Source organism: Carcharodon carcharias, chromosome 17, assembly GCF_017639515.1.
Source record: "Carcharodon carcharias isolate sCarCar2 chromosome 17, sCarCar2.pri, whole genome shotgun sequence".
NCBI classification, from domain to species: domain Eukaryota; kingdom Metazoa; phylum Chordata; class Chondrichthyes; order Lamniformes; family Lamnidae; genus Carcharodon; species Carcharodon carcharias.
This window is the reverse complement of record NC_054483.1, coordinates 9,377,490-9,398,049: the sequence shown is the minus strand read 5'-3', so window position 1 is coordinate 9,398,049 and position 20,560 is coordinate 9,377,490. Positions and strand designations below refer to the sequence as shown.

Genomic DNA, 20,560 nt, shown 5'->3' with positions numbered 1-20,560 from the left:
AGAACACTCTCTCTTTTTTACCGTGCTCTCAGTTATTACACTCTCTCAATTTTACCCCACTTTCAGTTATAACACTCTCTGTTTTACCCCGCTCTCAATCATTATCACACTCTCTCTGTTTTAACCCGCTCTCAGTCATTACATCTCTCTGTTTTACCCCACTCTCAGTTATTACACACTCTCAGTTTTACCCCACTCTCAGTTACTACACTCTCTCTGTTTTACACCGCTCTCAGTTACTACACTCTCACTGTTTTACCCCACTCTCAGTTACTACACTCTCTCTGTTTTACCCCACTCTCTGTTACTACACTCTCTCTTTTTTACCCAGCTCTCAGTTACTAAATTCTCTCTGTTTTAGCCCACTCTCAGTTACTACACTCTCTCTGTTTTAATCCACTCTCAGTTATTACACTCTCTCTGTTTTAATCCACTTTCAATTATTATAATCTCTCTGTTTTACCCCACTCTCGGTCATTACACTCTCTGTTTTAATCCACTCTCAGTTACTACATTCTTTCTGTTTTACCCCGCTCTCAGTTACTACACTCTCTGTTTTACCCCACTTTCAATTATTACGCTCTCTCTGTTTTACCCCGCTCTCAGTCATTACACTCTCCCTGTTTTACCCATCTCTCAGTTACTACACTCTCTCTGTTTTACTCACCTCTCATTTACTACACTCTCGCTGTTTTACCCCGCTCTCAGTTACTACACTCTCTCTGTTTTAATCCACTCTCAGTTATTACACTCTCTCTGTTTTAATCCACTTTCAATTATTATAATCTCTCTGTTTTACCCCACTCTCGGTCATTACACTCTCTGTTTTAATCCACTCTCAGTTACTACATTCTTTCTGTTTTACCCCGCTCTCAGTTACTACACTCTCTGTTTTACCCCACTTTCAATTATTACGCTCTCTCTGTTTTACCCCGCTCTCAGTCATTACACTCTCCCTGTTTTACCCATCTCTCAGTTACTACACTCTCTCTGTTTTACTCACCTCTCATTTACTACACTCTCGCTGTTTTACCCCGCTCTCAGTTACTACACTCTCTCTCTTTTACCCTGCCCTCAGTTACTGCTCTCTCTCTGTTTTACCCCGCTCTCAGTTACTACACTCTCTCTGTTTTACCCCGTTCTCAGTTACTAAACTCTCTCTGCTTTACCCTGCTCTCAATTAGTACACTCTCTCTGTTTTACCCCACTCTCAGTGATAACACTCTCTCTGTTTTACCCCACTCTCAGTGATAACACTCTCTCTGTTTTACCCCACTCTCAGTTACTACACTCTCTGTTTTACCCCGCTCTCAGTTACTACACTCTCTCTCTTTTACCCTGCCCTCAGTTACTGCTCTCTCTCTGTTTTACCCCGCTCTCAGTTACTACACTCTCTCTGTTTTACCCCGTTCTCAGTTACTACACTCTCTCTGCTTTACCCTGCTCTCAATTAGTACACTCTCTCTGTTTTACCCCACTCTCAGTGATAACACTCTCTCTGTTTTACCCCACTCTCAGTGATAACACTCTCTCTGTTTTACCCCACTCTCAGTTATAATACTCTCTCAGTTTTAACCCACTCTCAGTTATTATACTCTCTCTGTTTTACCCCACTCTCAGTGATAATTCTCTCTCAGTTTTAACCCACTCTCAGTCACTACACTCTCTTTGTATTACCCCACTCTCAGTTACAATACTCTGTCCGCTTTACCCCGCTCTCCGTTATTACACTCTCCCTGTTACACCAGCTATCTCTGGATAAGTCTCTGAGTTCAGTCAGAGGACCAACTGCTAATGTTCGATGTTTTTCAGAACTCCTTGATTCAATAGCAGACGTTGTGCAAGAGGCTAAGAGAAATGCCACAGGTGTTGATCTTACAATCCGAGTCAATCATCAATGCTGGTAAGTTCCTCAATGACCCCGGAAAGGGGATCATCCATCTAGGTGAGGACTGTGACCCCAGTCATTCTCCAGGCACCATTTGGGGAGATGGAAGGAGGGGGAATCACTCTTTCGAGCCAACTGAGAGTTTCGGGATTTCCTCCATTTGGTTCTGGATGAGGGGATCGTGTGGCGCAATGTGCTAACCTGCTGCCCTTTCACCTCTGGAGCCTGTGAGCCTATCTCATCCGCTTGAACTTGGCCGGTGGGATTATCCAGTTAGCGGGGGAATGAGCACGCAATAGTTTCTCTGACACCATGCATCATGGACTTCAGAAACCTATCGGAGGGATAATGGCTTGGACTTGCAATATGCTGCAGCGTCCTGGGAGGCCTACAATGTGTCCAAGCAGTGCAGTCCAGGCACTGCAATGGGCTCTGTTCTCTGAATGTCATCACAGCCCTGGAGTTGGCCATATTCAGCTCATGTCTTATTGTCCTGCAGGTCCCAAATTTCAGAAGGTTTGTGGGCCCTGCTGCTCTCCTGTGTGCAACTCCTCATGATCGTTGTTAATGCTGTCATCAAGGCTTGTCAACAGGGCCTACTGAAGACCAGGTATCGTTCCTTTCAACCACATCAACCTAGCATGTGTAAGCTGGTCACTCCTCACAGTATAAGTGGCTTCCTCAGGCACTGATGGCGAGCGGAGTTTAAATGGGTTCAAAGAGCCACCGTTTCAGTGGACGTTGTGACTGGCGTGCAGTGTTCCCAAGAGGAGTGGGAAGGATTAGGCTTCTCCGTCTTCTTCGAGGTGAAGCAGCCTTCCTTAAATAATGCAAACCAAGAGTGTTCACACAGCCTCCCATCCTTCCCCAGCCTAGTTTGCGGGGAGTTAGATTGCCTCTGTTGGAGCAGGACTAGGGAGACAAGAGAATACCACTCCCACACTCGATCACTCCCCACCAAAGTCATTGAGCGTGGCACTGAGGTCAGCCTTGGTTACTTTGCCAGCTTATCATGCCAGTAGAGAAGTGGTCAGTTTTCCAGCCTTGTGCCCCTGGTTTCTTGCACAGGGTACCATTGGCAGACTGGGGCACGAAGGTGTCCAGTTTCCCATTTGGCATCCCCTAATCCCCCGACCCGGTTACAGTGGAGGGCTGGGCAGAGGGTACAAGGTCAAAGCAGCAAACACACTCTGATGCCAACATCTCTCAGGAGATCCGCCCCAAGAGCTTTTCCTTTTAACCAAGAGATATTTTTTTTCATTATCCATAACATTCTCTACCTTTAGTGTACAAGCCCAGGGTTTCAGTCAGGAAGGTGTTTGAGTAACCTGCACTGCAGCACAGTAAGTGAGCTCATTCCCCCAGAATTTTGGCTGCTACCATCTGTGGCCCAGCAGAGTCGATGATTCTAGTTTGCCTCCCAGTTTTGGTTCACTCCCTCCCTCCCACACCATCTCCCTCCCTCCCCCACCCCCTTGGCCTCTTGGCTGCGATTCAATGATGAGCAGTGAGGAGCAATGTGAGGGGGAGTTCAAGTCCCAACCCCCAAGTCTGCTAGGAAATGACCAAGAATTTACAAACGTGACGATTTCACAGGGAAGTGGCCGTGTCTTACAGGGGCCTGTTTCGAGCAGCAACCCAGGTTCCAGGAACGCCCAACAGCACCACAGGTTCCCTGGTGCCAGACCAAGTCAGTGCCACCTCTGGCCTTTCTGAGTGCAGTGAAGCGAAGGCTCCCGATCAAACTGACCAACAGGCAGCCCAGGATCAAATGTTCTTCATCTACCTCCCAGCAGATGGCAAGAGGGCCTTACCAGATCCGGTGGGTTCCCTAAACTGTGAGGCAGAGCCGTACGATTTCTGGTGCTCTGCCTCATCCAGAAGCTCGGGTTGTAGTATCTGCCGGAATTCAGATGGGGAGGCTTACTGCCTTTCGTCTAGCACCGCCTCTTCCTCCTCCTCCTCCTCCCCATTTTCGTCAGGTTACGACCCAGCTGCTAGGGACGGGCTCTTGGCGACTCACCTTACCGCCAATGACGGCCAATTGAAACAGAGCAAGAGGAATGAACCCCAGCGCCCGGTGCAGTGTGGCAGGTTCGCCAGCCAAGATAGCCTTCCATCCATCCGAGGCTTGGGCATATATATCACCGGCAAGTACAGCAGCAACCTACGGGACCAAAGCCTGGCACCTCAGGCAACGAGGCAGAAGGTGCCGGACAAGACCAGCTGCCCGGCTGGCGCGGGCCCTCCCAAGACGAGCCGAGCCAAGAGGCACCAGCATGGCGGTGTGAAGCCCACAAGGAGCCCAGCTGACTCGCCAGGCCCGCTGGCCCAGCAACCCTCCCGCTCCACGTGCAGCCCAGCGGACAGCTCCCAACCTGAGGCCCAGGGCAGCAAGCAAGGGTGGCCCACTCTTCTGCAGCCAGAGCCAAGTCGCAGGGAGGAGGTGGGAGAGTCCAGCGAAGCATCGGGGAGCAAATAGATAGGCTGAACGCCTCCGGACCAGCGGGACCTTCAACTCGCTGATAGGGACAGGTCACAACTGCAGCTCACTCAGGCAGTGGGATTTCTCACCTTAACCCGGGGGCTCACTCCACACAACTGTGCTGGCTAACCGACTAACATGACTGGAGTACACCAACCAAACATTCTTGCCGAATGCAACACTGACTTTTGGACTGCCTGTGTTCACTGACTCATTTATAACAGATTTTTTTTTTTATTTATATGATGGAATTAAGTTGCCAGTGGTACCAGCGGAATCCGAGTGAGGCTAAACCACACCCCCCCCACCCACCCAAGTTGTGTCACGTTCCTCGTTGCAGCTCCATCTCCAGTCAGGAGGAGCCTGATCGGCTCCTTTGAGTTGATGTGTAAACGCATTTTAAGCTTCATTTGTAGGGACAATGTTTTAAAGTAAAACTGGTGACATTTTGTCACTTTAAGACTTTGCTCTTAGCTGGAGAATGAGCCCTGCCTCGTGTAGCATTTCAACATTTTATACTTTGTATCGCTGTCTGCAATCAACACTTTGAAAAATCCCGCCCCCCACCCCAGTCCTCAACCTGCAGTGTCAAAACAATTAAACTCGTTTCTGTTTGCATTTCGGTTTAAGTCTGTGTTTCTCTCGTGTAAAGCGAAGCTGTGCAAGCTTTCTCAAATTGAAATGCGAGCTCCTGGTTCAATGCCCAATCCCCGGGGAGTGTTATGAAGCTGACCGCTCCTGCAGACTGTGCTCCACAGGGACAGGCTCCGCATGCCCTCCGAGTGGGCAGGCGAGTGGCGCTCCAGCTCTGCGAGGAGTGGCGAAGAGGGGGGCCGGTCTCTGCAGCAGGAATGCTGCTACTGCCCTGCAGCCTTGGGCTGCGACGCGGGAGGGAGATGGTGTGGGGGGTGGGGGGTGGTGGAGGTAACAGAGAGGGAAGCTGTGTGCTGGGAGGGAGGAGAGAATGGAACACACAGGAAACTTGCCGCACAGCAGCAGGGAGCCATTCGGCCCACTGTGTCTGTGCTGCTGGGCAAACAGCTAAGCAGCTGAATCCCAATTTCCAGCTCCTTATCCATGGGGCGTATTCGTGTGTTTTAAATACAGTGCCTCTACCACCCTTTCAGGCAATGAGCACCATAGTCCCATTTAAATTCCCCTCTAATCCATCTAACAATTACATTAAATCTGTGCCCCCTGGATATTGACATGTCCTTCCTGTCCACCCTATCAAGGCCCCTCAGTACTCCTCAATACAATCTCCCCTCAGCCTCTTTTCCAATGAAAACAACACTAGCCTATCCGATCTTTCCTTACTACTAAAGGACAAAAGAGCTGAATTGCAGAGGTGAGAGTTACTGTCCTTGACCGAGTGTGGCATCAAGGAGCCCTGGCAAAACTGGAGTCAATGGGAATCAGGGGGGAAACTCTCCGCTGGTTGGAGTCATACTAAACACAAAGGAAGGTGGTTGTGGTCGTTGGAGGTCAGTCATCTCAGCTCCAGCACATCACTGCAGGAGTTCCTCAGGGTTGTGTCCTCGGCCCAATCATCTTCAGCTGCTTCATCAATGACCTTCCCTCCAATGGGGAGATTTGGAAAGCTAGAGAGGAAAGTCCAGGTAGTAGTGCAGAGTAATGATGAGGGTAATGATAACCCGAGTGTGATAGAATGTGCAAACATGAGTGTATACCAGCAAATAAGGTCAGAGTAAGCCAAAATAGTAAAAAGACAGAACTAAAGGCTCTTTATCCAAACACTGGCAGTAGTCATAACAAGATGGCTGGACTGATAGCTGAAATGGAAATAAATGAGTCTGATATGATAGTTATTAGAGAGGCTTGATTGCAATGTGGTGAAGGCTGAGAGTTGAAAATTTCAGGGCAGTCCATGTCCAAATGGAGCGAGACCTGGACAATATCCAGGCTTGGGCTGACAAATGGTAACTAACATTCACACCACACAAGTGTCAGGCAATGACCATCTCCAACAGGGGAGAATCCAAACATCACCCCTTGATGTTCAATGGCATTACCATCACTGAATCCCCCACTATCAACGTCCTGGGGGTTACCATTGACCAGAAACTGAACTGGACTAGCTATATAAATACTGTGGCTACAAGAGCAGGTCAGAGGTTAGGACTCCTGCGACAAGTAACTCACCTCCTGACTCCCCAAAGCCTGTCCACCATCTACAAGGCACAATTCAGGAGTGTGATGGAATACTCCCCACTTGCCTGGATAAGTGCAGCTCCAACAACACCCAAGAAGCTTGACACCATCCAGGACAAAGCAGCCCCGCTTGATTGGCACCACATCCACAAACATTCACTCCCTCCACCGCCGACGCACAGTAGCAGCAGTGTGTACCATCTACAAGATGCACTGCAGGAATTCACCAAGGCGGCTCAGGCAGCACCTTCTAAATTCACAACTGCTACCACCTAGAAGGACAAGGGCGACAGATACATGGGAACACCACCACCTGCAAGTTCCCCTCCAAGTCATACACCATCCTGACTTGGAAATATATCGGCCGTTCCTTCACTGTAGCTGGGTCAAAATCCTGGAACTCCCTTCCTAACAGCACTGTGGACGTACCTACACCACAGGGACTGCAGTGGTTCAAGAAGGCAGCTCACCACCACCTTCTCAAGGGGCAATTAGGGATGGGCAATAAATGCTGACCCAGCCAGCGAAGCCCACATCCTGTAAATGAATAAAGAAAAAAATTGACATTTCAGGAAAGGATGAAAAGAAAAGGAGGTGGGGTAGCTCTGTTAATAAAGGGTGAGATCAGTACAATGAGGTGAGATGATTTTCATTCAGAGATCAAGATTTAGAATCAGTTTAAGTGGAGATAAAAAATAACGAATGAAAGAAGTCACTGGTGGCAGTAGCTAACAGGAGCTATACTTTCAGACAGAATATACAACAAGAAATACCAGGGCTTGCAAGAAAGATACTGCAGTAATCGTGGAACATTTGAATCTTCATATAGATTGGACAAATCAAATCGGTAAATGTAACCTGGAGGATGAGTTCAGAATGTATTCAGGACAGCTTTTTTGAACAATACATTCTGGAACCTACCACAGACCAGGCTATTTTGAACCTGTAGTGTGTAGTGCAACAGGATTAATTAAGGATCATAGTAAAGCAAGAGTGATCATAACATGATGGAATTTCACATTCAGTTTTAGAGTGAGAAGTGTGGGCCTATAACTGGCATCTCAAACTTAAATAAAGGCAAATATAAGAGTATGAAGACAGACTTGGCTAACATGGGCTAGTAAATGGGTTAAAAGGTAAAATGGTAGAGATGCAGGGCAGATATTTAAGGAGGCGTTTCATAACTCTAAACAAAGATTTATATCACTGAGAAAGAAAGACTCCACCAGAAGGATGCACCATCCGTGGCTAACTAAGGAAGTTAAGGGTGATATCAAGATGAAACGAAAGGCCTCCAATGTTGCAAAGATTAGTGATCGGCCAGAAGATTGGGAGAGTTTTAGAAACAGCAAAGGATGACTAAAAAAATTAAAGGGGGAAATTGGAGTATGAGAGAAAACTAGTAAGAAATATAAAAGCATACGGTAAAAGCTTCTGCATGTATATAAAAAGGAAAAGAGTAGCGGAAGTGAGGATTGGTCCCTCTGCGGGTGAGACCGGGGTATTAATAACGAGCAAATAGCAGAGGCTTTAGACAAATATTTTGCATCTATCTTCACATCAGAAAACACAAAAAGCACCCACGAATAGTAGAAAATCAAGAGGCAAAGTGGAGGGTGGGGGGAGGAACTAAAAATGGTTACTATCAGCGCTGTGGTCTCAACTATTTAAATGAATGATTTGGGTGAAGGGACCGACTGTATTGTCATCAAATTTGCTGATGATATGAAGATAGGCAGCAAAGCAAGTTGTGGGGAGGATACAAAGAATCTGTAAAGGGATTGTAGATAAGTCAGTGGGTAAATATTTGACAGATGGAGTATAATATGGGAAGATGTGAGGCTGTCCACTTTGGCAGAAGAAAAGCAGGGTATTATTTCAATGTAGAGAGGCTGCAGACTGCTGCGGCACAGAGGGATCTGGGTGTCCTTTTACATGGATCACAAAAAGTGAGCATTTCGGGGAGATGGTGGTTTCGTGGTCATGTCACTGGAGTAATCCAGAGGCCCAGGCAAATGCTCTGGAGATACGGGTTCAAATCCTACCACAGCAGCTGGTGGAATTTGAATTCAATTAATAAATCTGGAATATAAAGCTAGTCTCAGTAATGGTGACCATGACAACTATCATCGACTTAAAATCCCATCTGGTTCACTAATGCCCTTTAGGGAAGGAAATCTGCTGCTTTTACCAGGTCTGGCCTAAACATGACTACAGATTCACAGCAACGTGATTGATTCCTAACTGCCCTCAGATACAGCTGAGCAAGCCACTCAGTTCAAGGGCATTTAGGGATGGGCAACAAATGCTGGCCTTGCCAGTGATACCCACATCCCATGAAAGAGTAAAGAATAAAATATCCAGGCTTGGACTGACAAGTGGCAAGTAACATTCGCACCACACAAGTGTCACATTCGCACCACACAAGTGTCAGGCAATGACCATGTCCAACAAGAGAGAATCCAACCATCAACCCTTGACATTCAATGGCATTACCATCACTGAATCCCCCACTATCAATGGGGGTTACCATTGGCCAGAAACTGAACTGAACTAGCCATATAAACACTGTGTCTACAAGAGCAGGTCAGAGGCTGGGAATCCTGCAGCGAGTAACTCACTTCCTGACTCCCCAAAGCCTGTCCACCATCTACAAGGCACAAGTCAGGAGTGTGATGGGATATTCTCCACTTCCACTTGTGCAGCTCCCACAACACTCAAGAAGCTCGACCGCATCCAGGACAAAGCAGTCCGCTTGATTGGCAGCCCATCCACAAATATTCACTCCCTCCACCACCAACGCACAGTAGCAGCAGTGTGTACCATCTACAAGATGCACTGCAGGAATTCACCAAGGCTCCTTAGACAGCACCTTCCAAACCCACGATCACTACCATCTAGAAGGACAAGGGCAGTAGATAGATGGGAACACCACCACCTGGAATTTCCCCTCCAAGTCACTCACCATCCTGACTTGGAAATATATCGCCGTTCCTTCCCTGTCGCTGGGTCTAAAATCCTGGAATTCCCTCCTTAACAGCACTGTGGGTGTACCTACACCACATGGACTGCAGCGGTTCAAGAAGGCAGCTCACCACCACCTTCTCAAGGGACAATTAGAAATAGGCAACAAATGCTGGCCCAGCCAGTGACACCCACATCCTGTGAACAAATAAAAAAATTAAATTTAAGCATAACCTCCCAGCTCTTATATTCTAACCCATGGTAAACAAAGGTAAATATTTTCTCTGCATTTTATCTACGAGTCTGACTATTATCAGGAATCTGTGGACGCTAATCTTGTTCATCTACACTTCTCAGTATCCTACCATGTATTGTGCCGTCTCTTAGTTTGTCCTTGGATTCTTTACCTCACAATTCTCCAGACTGAATTCCATTTGCTAGCTTCATGCCCACCTGCTCACTCCATTGATACCTTTAACAACCTACAACTATCTCTCCTTACCAGCCGCCTGACCAACTATTGCATTGATTAGACCGGTAAGTTTTAAAGAGAGTTTTATTGTGGGGGGGGGGGCATTGTGGGAGGTGAGGCAGCGAAGCGGAGAGGTTCAGGGAAGGAATTCCAGACCATGGAGCCTCGACAGCTGAAAACATGGCAGCCAATGGATCAGGATTGGGGCGAGTGCAGAATTGGAGGAGTGCACGGACTTTGGAGGGTTGGAGGACTGGCGGAGTTGACAGAGGTAGGGAGGGATTTGTACACAAGGATGTAAATTGTGATTGAAGGCAATGCCAGACCAGAAGCCCATATAGATCAGTGAGCAGAGGGGTAACGAGGAATGGGAGTGAGGGCAAGTTCGGACACAGGTAGCAGAATTTTGGATGAGCTGACTTTTATAGTTCGGGGGAAGCTGAGAGTCTGGCTGGGACAACTTCAGAATAGTCACGTCTGGAGGTGGCAAAGGGGATGGGGGAAGAGCCTCGCGTGAGATGAAATAAGGGGCAGAGGGAGGCAACAATGAAATTGCTGAAAAGAGACACATGTTGTCGGAGCTTTTCATCTTGCATTCATCAGGACAAACACAAGAATGCCAAATTTCAAACAGTCACAACAATTTATACGACAGGAGAAAAGAGTGCTGATTGGTTGGCAAGTCAACTCCCATTGGCAGAGGAGTTGCCATGGAGAAAGCAACAGGGAGCTCGCTGTTTATCACACAAATTTGCAATTGGCCAAGGGCACCACTCTTGGACATCAAAATTGCCCATTCTACCTCCAATTACCCTGCAAAGGCAGAGTATCTCCAAAATTTGAACAACAGGTCAGGCAAGCCATTTCACACTGCTGCTATTCAGTGGCTACTCAAGTGGTATTTTCCACTGACGGGGTGTCTATCACACAATTCAGCAATGTTGTGCTTGAATTTCAGTACTGGTGCAATTCCAAGTACATCGGCTGCAGGCTCCAATGATCGGCTGATCGAATCAAACAGCATAGCGCTTCGGTTTATTTTTATTCATTCACAGGATATGGGCTTCACTGGCTGGGCCAGCATTTATTGCCCATCCCTAGTTGCCCTTGAGATGGTGGTGGTGAGCTGCCTTCTTGAACCGCTGCAGTCCATGTGGTGTAGGTACATCCACAGTGCTGTTAGGAATTTGATGCAGCAACAGTAAAGGATCGGTGATATATTTGCAAGTCAGGATGGTGAGTGGCTTGGAGGGGAACTTCCAGGTGGTGGTGTTCCCATATATCAGCTGCCCTTGTCTTCTAGATGGTAGCGGTCATAGGTTTGGAAGGTGCTGTTGAAGGAGCTTTGGTGAATTTCTGCAGTGCATCTTCTGGATGCACTCATCCAGGCAAGTGGAGTGTATTCCATCACACTCCTGGCTTGTGCCTTGGAGATGGTGGACAGGCTTTGAGGAGTCAGGAAGTGAGTTACTTGTCGCAGGATTCCCAGACTCTGCCCTTGTAGCCACAGTATTTATATGGCTAGTCCAGTTCACTTCTGGTCAATGGTAACCCCAGGATGTTGATAGTGGGGGATTCAGTGATGATAATGCCATTGAACACCAAGGGATGATGGTTAGATTTTCTCTTGTTGGTGATGGTCATTGCCTGACACTTGTGTGGTGTGAATGTTACTTGCCACTTGTCAGCCCAAGCCTGGATATTGTCCAGGTCTTGCTGCATTTGGACATGGAATGCTTCAGTATCTGAGGAGTCACGAATGGTGCTGAACATTGTGCAATCATCAGCGAACACCCCCACTTCTGACCTTAAGATAGAGGGAAGGTCATTGATGAAGCAGCTGAAGATGGTTGGGCCTAGGACACTACCCTGAGGAACTCCTGCAGTGATGTCCTGGAGTTGGGATGACTGACCTCCAACAACCACAACCATCTTCCTTTGTGCTGGGTATGACTCCAACCAGTGGAGAGTTTCCCCCTGATCCCCATTGACTTCAGGTTTCCTAGGGCTCCTTGATGTCACACTCAGTCAAATGCTACCTCGATGTCAAGGGCAGTCACTCTCACCTCACCTCAGGAGTTCAGCTCTTTTGTCCATGTTTGAACCAACGCTGTAATGAGGTCAGGAGCTGAGTGGCCCGGGCGGAACCCAAACTGGGCATCAGTGAGCAGGTTATTGCTAAGCAAATGCTGCTTGATAGCTCTGTTGATGACCCCTTCCATTACATTTCTGATGATGGAGAGTAGACTGATGGAGTGGTAATTGGCCGGGTTGGATTTGTCCTGCTTTTTGTGACCAGGACAAACCTGTACAAACTCCTCCTCCGGTGAGTTGTTTAATTGTCCACCACCCATTTATGTTTGGATGTGGCAGGACTGCAGAGCTTAGATCTGATCCGTTGGTTGTTAGTTCTATCAATCACTTGCTGCTTATGCTCTTTGGTATGCAAGTATTCCTGTGTTGTAGCTTCACCAGGTTGACACCTCATTTTTATGTGTGCCTGGTGCTGCTCCTGACATGCCCTCCTGCACTCTTCACTGAACCAGGATTGACCCCCTGGCTTGATGGTAATGGTAGAGTGGGTGAGATGTCGGGCCATGAGGTTATAGATTATGTTCGAGTACAATTCTGCTGCTGCTGATGGCCCACAGCACCTCATGGATGCCCAGTCTTGAGTTGCTCGATCTGCTGGAACTCCATCCCATTTAGCACGGTGGTAGTGCCGCTGGTTGTTTGTAACTGGCAAAGTACAGACCATACTCAACCCCAGACCGCACACACAAAACCCAAAATGAGACATCTACTGCTAGATATGATAGCATGATGGGGCAGCACCTACTGAATAATCCAAGTGCGCTAATAGCTACACTAACAGCTAGTTTAAGATAATCAGTTGAGCTCATTTACACTTGCTACAAGTGACATACATTCATACACAAGGACCCGTCTTGTGCAAACAAAAGGAATATGTTCAAGCCTTGCATCTTTTTTGAATTACCCAGGAGTTTGGGCAGCCAATCGCTCCCTGTTGCCTTCTCCATGGCAACGCCTCAGCCAATCAGAGTCGATGTGCCAACCAATCAGCCCCCTCTTGTCCTGTAGTATAAATTGTCGTGATGGTTTGAAACTTGGCATTCTTGCATTTGTCCTGATAAGTGCAAGACAAAAAGCTTCAGCCACTTGACCCCCTTTCCCGGCGATGGCCAAGAGGTGAAATTGGACAGGTTCGGTGATGGAGGGGACGTGAGGTTGAAGATGGGCTGAAGATGACCCGTGGCAAGGGGAGGTGAGGAGAATTCATTTTATGCAGCGAGTTTCCTGAAAGGGGTGGAGGGGTGGAGGGGGGGGGGGGGAGCGGGTTAAATTCAAACAGGGTGGGAAAGAAACTGCAAAACTATGGGGGAAAGAGCCAGGGCGAGCGGATCGTATGATGGGCCGAAAGGCCTCCTTCCACGCTGAGAGGGACACTGCCCCTTTAAGGGGGTGGGGGGCGGATGAAGCTCTCTCCTTAAGGGTCTGACACCTTCCTTCAGCTGCTGTTGAGCCAGAGTGCTGTGCAAGGCTGTAGCTATGAATTACATGCCTGGAACAGCCAGTCTGATTGAGGATATCGACAGTGAGTGTGTCTTCACCTTGTTACAGTCCAGTGGCTGGGAGCAGCTAGCTCCCGTTTTATGCGGCTTCCTTCGGGACTTTGTTATCCCAAGACCCGAAGTTTGAGGCCTGCTCCGGCTACTCTCGGTGCATTGGTGGCTTGTCAGTGAATCCCTGTCTGCCCAGCTCCAGTGACCCCACCCAATGGACATGTAGTGGGCAGTGTGGGAGGGAGAGATGGAGTTTCCCAACGGTGGGACTTGCATGGTGCTGCATGTCTGGCAAAGCTGTATTCCAGTTCACACTCGCATGTGAAGGGTTTCCAGATGCCTCTGAGTTGGGGGGGGGGGGGGGGGGGGAGGTGGGGTGGTGTGGGGGGGGAGTGAGGGGTTTATTGCCGAGTTACAAGTTTTCCAAAAAGCCTCAGGCTGTTGTGTTTGCAAACCTGGATTCATATTTCGTTTACACCCCAAACCACCTGCAGTCTTTTAGCAGCCTGGCCGAGCTTCTTGCTGGTTGGTTGATTGTTTTCAAAGCTGCAAATAATTCTTTTATCCTCCTTTCAAAGGTCACCAGGAGATCACAGCCGCTCTCGGCTCCCTCCCTGGCTGAGACTCGCAGTGGAACTGGGGGCTGGCTGATGTCCCACAGTGAGCACAATGCCTTCTGCAATTGTTTTCCAAAACCTGAGCATTGAATGGGTTTTTTTTTTTGTTGAAATTTTGTTTGTGAAACTGCTTAAGGATTGCACAAGAGGTCAGTCAACATCTGAAAAGACTTTTTTTTTTAGTTAGTTCTGATGTGGAAGGAACCTATTATACTTGTGAACTGGTCCTCCTGTGCATCTGCACCATTGGTTTTTCTCTCTCTCTCTCTCTCTCTTCCCCCCCCCCCCCCCCCCCCTCTTCTGGATCAACATAATTGCGAGTTGCAAAGGAGCATGACTGAGTAAAACCTGTGGCAGGTCAGCTCGTCCACTTATTTCGGGAAGGTGGCTTTGGAAAGAGGTCCAGTGCAGATTGACCAGAGTGTTCCTGTGGCTGAAAGGGTTAAGCTGAAGACAACCTAAGCGGTGATATCATTTGGGATGTGGTAGATGTACCCCATGCCCTGAATAGGGTTGGGGGGGGGGGGGCAAGTAATCTTTAAAATTAGAATTGGAACACACACACACACACACACACACACTGAGGCTGGGGGGTCAATTGAAAATTTCAAGGCTGAGCGTGCTCTAGACTTCAGGGTACTTAAGGTTTAAGGAGCCAAGGTGAATAGGTGGAGTTAAGATGCAGATCAGTCAGGATCTCATTGAATTATTGGAAGTTGGGACATGTTGGAGGGGCTAAATGGCCTCTTCCTGTATTTTTCCCCCCCACTCCCTTTTGATGTAGTCTTCGGGAGAGGGCTCTAGATGGTGCTGCTGTACCATAAACCGAGGAACGTCCTCTGCTGCCACACGGTGGTGGAAGCTGGTGATGGGCAATTCTCAGCGCGACGCTGAGTTCACACAGAGACGATCTGACTCAGGTTTACGATCAGGTTTAACCTCAGGAACTAACGAAGCCAATGCTTCCAAATTCTGGAGGCAGCTTCTCTTAGAGTGGGAGAGCTGACCTACTGCAGTTACTGACTGAGTGAGTGAGTGAATGAATGAATGAGGCAGTAGTGCCTGAGGGCAACAATATCCTGAATTTGTATGGCGCCTTTAACATTCTGAATGGTCTCCAGGTGCTTCACAGGAACGACTATCAAACCAAATTCGCGACTCAGCCACTTAAAGGGGGTGGGGTGGGGGGGGGGGGGGGAGATTAAAAACCTGGTGAAAGAGGTAGCACGTCAATGGCAAGCAAATCAGGAAATACTGGGAATGCTCAGCATCTCTGTGGAGAGAGAGAGAGAGATCTTGTTCACGTCTCAGGTCAATGACTTTGAAGGTAAATGGATTAGTTTCTATTTAAGTTTCAACATCTGCAGGTTTTTTGTTTTGCATTGGGGTTGGGTTTTATTCCAGCTGCACTTTTTGAATGAGAATTTCCGAGTGTGGTGGCCAAAATGGCGAAAGGTAGGGAACAGCATTGCAAACCTGCCAGATGTTGGATGTGTTCCAGTTGTTGTGGGTGACAGTGGTGGGCAGTGACTGAAAAATCAGTTCGTACAAGCCAGAACTTGCGGCAGTTGCCCAGACTAATTGTCGGGCGTGGTTTGATAACACACACCAGCGCGGGGGAGGCCATTCGGCCCTTCATGCCCTGTGCTAGCCCCCAGAAAGAGTCATGCTCAGCCCCCTCGCTTCTTGGCTGCAACACAGTGTGCCCCTGCGCAGAGGTGTTTGGCTCCTCCCGGTCAGTGCCGCCCAATCTGTGGGGGGGGGGGGGGGGGGGGGGGGGGAAGGGGTGTGGGGGGGGGGGGTGGGTTGGGGTTTGTGCCATGTGTGGGCAGGGGGAGGTCATGATGGTGTTGGGGGTGGGCACCGTGTACTGGAAGTGGACAAGGACGGGAATGAGCCTGGATTGCCCTTTGGTGAGCACAAATCAGGGGTTCCCGCTGCGCCTGGATGAGGCCACAGTCTTGCCAATACCATCCTGGTCGAATGTTCTGTCCACCACTTACTGTCTGCAGTCTCATGTGGATTTGCCCCTCCGCTAACAGTGGGGAAGCCATTAACCAGGCGACCTACTCGAGCAAGACGGGCTAAGGGTAATGGGAGGGAGAAAAACATGGGATAAATAATTAGCCCACTGTGTTTAATATTACAGAGAAACATCTCGTTCTCCTGCGTGATGGGCGGACTTTAATTGGATATTTGAGAAGTATCGATCAGTTTGGTGAGTAATAAAGTTAGCCACTAACACAACAAATAAAGACACTTGTCAATTTAGCGTTCAATGGTTTAATTGCTCTGTGTTAGATTAGGAGAATCTGGTAACTGATCTATGCTCACTGTGCTTGATTAAGCTTGGGTGTGGACTCCGAGCAAAGTAAACAGACACCACAGGAGCTGAGCTGCAAGCATGCACTGACCTTTTGTGATTGCAGAGATACTTTAAAACTCTTGTGAATAAATCTGTTGCACACCAGTGTCATCTCTGCATTGCGCAGAGCTATGCAACACCCAAAAATGTCACATCATGAGAGTATAGATTGACCAGAATGACACCAGGGCAGGAACCTGACTTGTATTGCTCTTGAGTCCAGGAGGCCATTCAGCCCCTGAAGCCTGTTCTACTGTTCTGTTAGATTGTGGCTGATCTGCACCTAAACTCAGCTTGCCAGTCTTTTGCTGCCCTAACCCCATCGACCTCCCTCCAAACCCATGTTTACCTCACTGCTTCTCTCAGTGGTGGGTGGACACATTTCTCCTCTGCGCCTCAAGGCCTGACTGCCTCCCAGGTTGGGGAGAAGGTTAGTGTGGGAGCTGACTGCAAAGTCAGGCCCTCTCCTGGTTGTGTTTGAGAACTATCAGAAGGATTACTTTATATTTAAAAATAGGGGGCTGTCTCATTCCAAACTGTACAGGTTAAGGTGCTATTGGAGTGTACCTCTGTTAGTGTGATGCCGCTGTTGTTCATCAGCATGTTTCAACTTAATTATTTATCTGATCTCTCCAGCCAACCTGGTGCTCCATCAGACACTGGAAAGGATTCACGTGGGCCAGAAGTATGGAGATATCCCTCGTGGGATATTCGTTGTGAGAGGAGAGAATGTGGTTCTGCTTGGAGAGATTGTAAGTTTGCGTGGCCTTGTGGTCAGACTGGACTCCGGGGTCAGAGGGGATGGCATGCAAAGCTGTCCTTTGTCTCTTGTCTGCCTCTCTTGTCTGCCTCTCTTGTCTGCCTCTCTTGTCTGCCTCTCTTGTCTGCCTCTCTTGTCTGCCTCTCTTGTCTGCCTCTCTTGTCTGCCTCTCTTGTCTGCCTCTCTTGTCTGCCTCTCTTGTCTGCCTCTCTTGTCTGCCTCTCTTGTCTGCCTCTCTTGTCTGCCTCTCTGAATGTACTGTTTGGAACTGGTGCGAGTCTCACTGAGATCGGACCAAGCCATTTACCCCCAGTCTGATCTTGGTTTGTTTCATGTAGAGGGTAGGTGATGGTGTAGTGGTATTTTTACTGGACTAGTAATCCCGAGACCCAGGGTAACTCTAGGGACCTGGATTTGAATCCCATCACGGCAGATGGTGAAATTTGAACTCAATAAAAATCTGGAATTAAATTATTGTTGTTAAAAACCCAACTGGTTCACTAATGCCCTTTAGGAAAGGAAATTTGCCACCCTCACCCGGTTTGGCCTATATATGATTCCAGACCCACAGCAATGTGGTTGACTCTTAAATGCCCTCTGAACAAGGGCAGTTAGGGATGGGCAATAAGTGTTGGCCTAGCCAGCGATGCCCACACCCCATGAATGAATTAAAAAAAAAGGTATTTTTATCACTGATTAGACCATTAACACCGACATGGCAAGTTCCTGAGCTGGGGTGGGCTGTGTGGATGAGGCCGAGCCCCTTCCTCCGAGATGCCTTGGCTATTGCTGCCCCCCTCCCTGCTCATCCCCAGCGATGTGACCTTTGTGAAGCCAAGACCGTCAACTCTGTGAGCAGCGAGAACTATTGCTCTGCCTGTCGTGCTATTGGATAGGCATCAAGTCAACGTCAAAGATGTTGCAAAGTATTTAGTGATAGGTTTTTCAATTCTCTGACGTGAGCATCGCCAACGTTTATTGCCCATCCCTAATTGCCCTTGAGATGGTGGTGGTGAGCTGCTGCCTTGAACCGCTGCAGTCCCTTTGGTGTAGGTACACCCACCGTGCTGTTAGGGCGGGAGTTCCAGGATTTTGACCCAGCGACAGTGAAGGGACGGTGAGATTAAAATATCTGGACTTTACCCTGAAGGAAATAAAGCCATGCTTTTGGGGGATGGGACTAATCTGTTGTGAATTCGGGGTTGGGGGGGTGGGGAGGAGGCTTAGGGGTCCCCAATCCGTTCTCAGATTCTGGAGAATTCCAAGACATCCCTGTCCCTTTTCCCAGCTTAGGAACGTCAGGATTTTAAGGCACGGGGATTGTGGGGGCGTGAGTGGTAATAGAAAGTGACACTACGCCGATCTCTCCTTGACAGGATCTGGATAAGGAGAGCATGTCGTCTCTGCAGCAAGTAACCATTGAGAAAATTCTGGAAGAACTGCGGATGGAGCAGGAGGTCAAGAACAAAGCCGAAAAGCTGAAGATTCAGGTTTTTAAGGAGCGTGGGCTGATCCTCCCTCACCTCGACACTCTCGATGAATATTAAGAAAGGGACGAGGGAAACCTGTGTGAGAACTGGACTGGAAGTGAAGTGAGTTTGTGACTGAAACTAACTTGTTCACACTGACTGAGTGGTTGGATTTTTACTTCCATTGATCCAGTTGTGTAGAAAGTCACTGAATTTAATGTTTTTTTTCCTACAGGGTAAATACAGAAGAATAAATGTACAAGTACCGCTGATTACATCTCAAACTCCTCTTGAACTGTTCAGAATCGCGTTGGCAATCTCACTGTTGGCCGGATTTGTGGATAACTGTGAATAAGTTTGGGAATTTGGGCCAAGTGAAAATTCCTTCTCTTCCACCAATTAAGGAAGTTTGGACTTCATCGACAGGGCGATAAAGGGATGAGAGAGCAAAATATAATCTCAGCAAAATGGTCAAGAAATGAGATTTTATCAATATTTTTTAACAAGCAGTTGGGGTGGGGATGTGACTGGAAGCCACAAGCATTGGACTTTGTGTGGTCCACCTTCAAGCGTGGTGCCATTCACTGGCACAAGCCCAGCGGGAAATTCAAGCTGGGTCAAAGGCGCCCCCCCCCCCCCACCCCCGCGTTTGCTCAGTGGGAAACCGGGTCTGATATTGGAAAGGTGCACACTGGGGTTGGCCATAATATCGACGCTGGCTTTCGGTGTCAAATCCAATGTGAAAAATAAGCTTCTAAACGATATGTGGGCCTTTGAATTTATCTGATAGTTGTCTTTGGCAGGATATTGACCTTGAATCTTCCCCTATTTCCACACATTCCCCACCCCCACCATCTTTCCACTCAGATATTGGAAGATTCTGAATATGAATTGTGATTGGCTTGGAGCCTTGTCTGATTTTTTTTCTTTTCTCTCTCTCTCTCTCTCCTGCAGGAAGGAAATACTTGTCGATCGGACAAGCGCACTTTGTTTTTGGGATGGAACGATTGCATCGAGGCTGAATGAATCTCCTGCAGTAGCTTCCCTGAGCAGGTGGAGCCTACCTGAGCCACATCAGCCCCTCTGACGATGATGTTTGGGGAGGTTTCCAGGATGTATTTACTTCATGTAAAGAGACACTTTTTTTTTTCTCTTTTTCTACATGTGACTGACTGACTGACTGGGAAATCTTGTGTTCCTATGTCATCGTCTCTCTCTCCCCCCACCCAACCACCCACATCCCCTTGAATCCACGACTGCTTTTGGTATTTAATTTCACCTTTCCTGCCCCCACCCCGCAAAAGGGTAAGTTTGCCACTTGCGTGACGTGTTTTCAGTGACCAGTCCCAGCTCAGCCTTCCATGTGGAACTAGTTCGATTGTACACCAGGACCCTGTTGGGCTGATGGTCCCCGGTATTAGTTTGCTTGAGAGTGGGGGAGGGGCAAGTACAGCCACCGGCTCTCGGCGGAGTTAAACTGGATGGCCTTACAGGGCCGTTGGGTGTGCACGCTGAGAGTCTTGTTTGGTTTGGAGAAGCCTCATCGAAATGTTACCCCTGTGGTCTCTGCAGCCTCGGGGGTGGTGGGGGGGTGGGGGGGGTGCTTGTACTCGGTCCTGGCGCAGCTCTGTGCTTTTGTTCATTCTCATTGTGGGTCAGCAATAAAATGGTTTTCTTCAGAAATGAAGCAGCTTGTGGTTTGTAATCCACTTTCTCTGATCTAAATGAGGGAGTTGGACTTGTTTCTAAGCGAGAAGGCCAACCACATTTTTGGAAAACTCCAG

The 20,560-nt window shown here is 48.3% G+C and overlaps 1 protein-coding gene across 2 annotated transcripts; it reads left to right on the top strand.

Annotated features, from left to right (window-relative positions):
• Nucleotides 1–15,407: 15,407 nt before the first annotated feature.
• Nucleotides 15,408–20,343, top strand: LOC121290043 (U6 snRNA-associated Sm-like protein LSm1). Of its 2 annotated transcripts, none has more exons than XM_041210189.1 (5): nucleotides 15,408–15,509; nucleotides 16,332–16,400; nucleotides 17,184–17,299; nucleotides 18,684–18,898; nucleotides 19,729–20,343. In XM_041210189.1, exons 1-4 carry the CDS (start codon nucleotides 15,443–15,445, stop codon nucleotides 18,852–18,854), a joined length of 423 nt encoding a protein of 140 aa, XP_041066123.1. In that variant the 5' UTR covers nucleotides 15,408–15,442; the 3' UTR covers nucleotides 18,855–18,898; nucleotides 19,729–20,343. The 2 variants fall into 2 exon arrangements, with proteins under 2 accessions (XP_041066123.1, XP_041066124.1); XM_041210190.1 differs by lacking the exon at nucleotides 19,729–20,343 and adding an exon at nucleotides 19,012–19,148 and having other exon boundaries at nucleotides 18,684–18,899.
• Nucleotides 20,344–20,560: the final 217 nt, after the last annotated feature.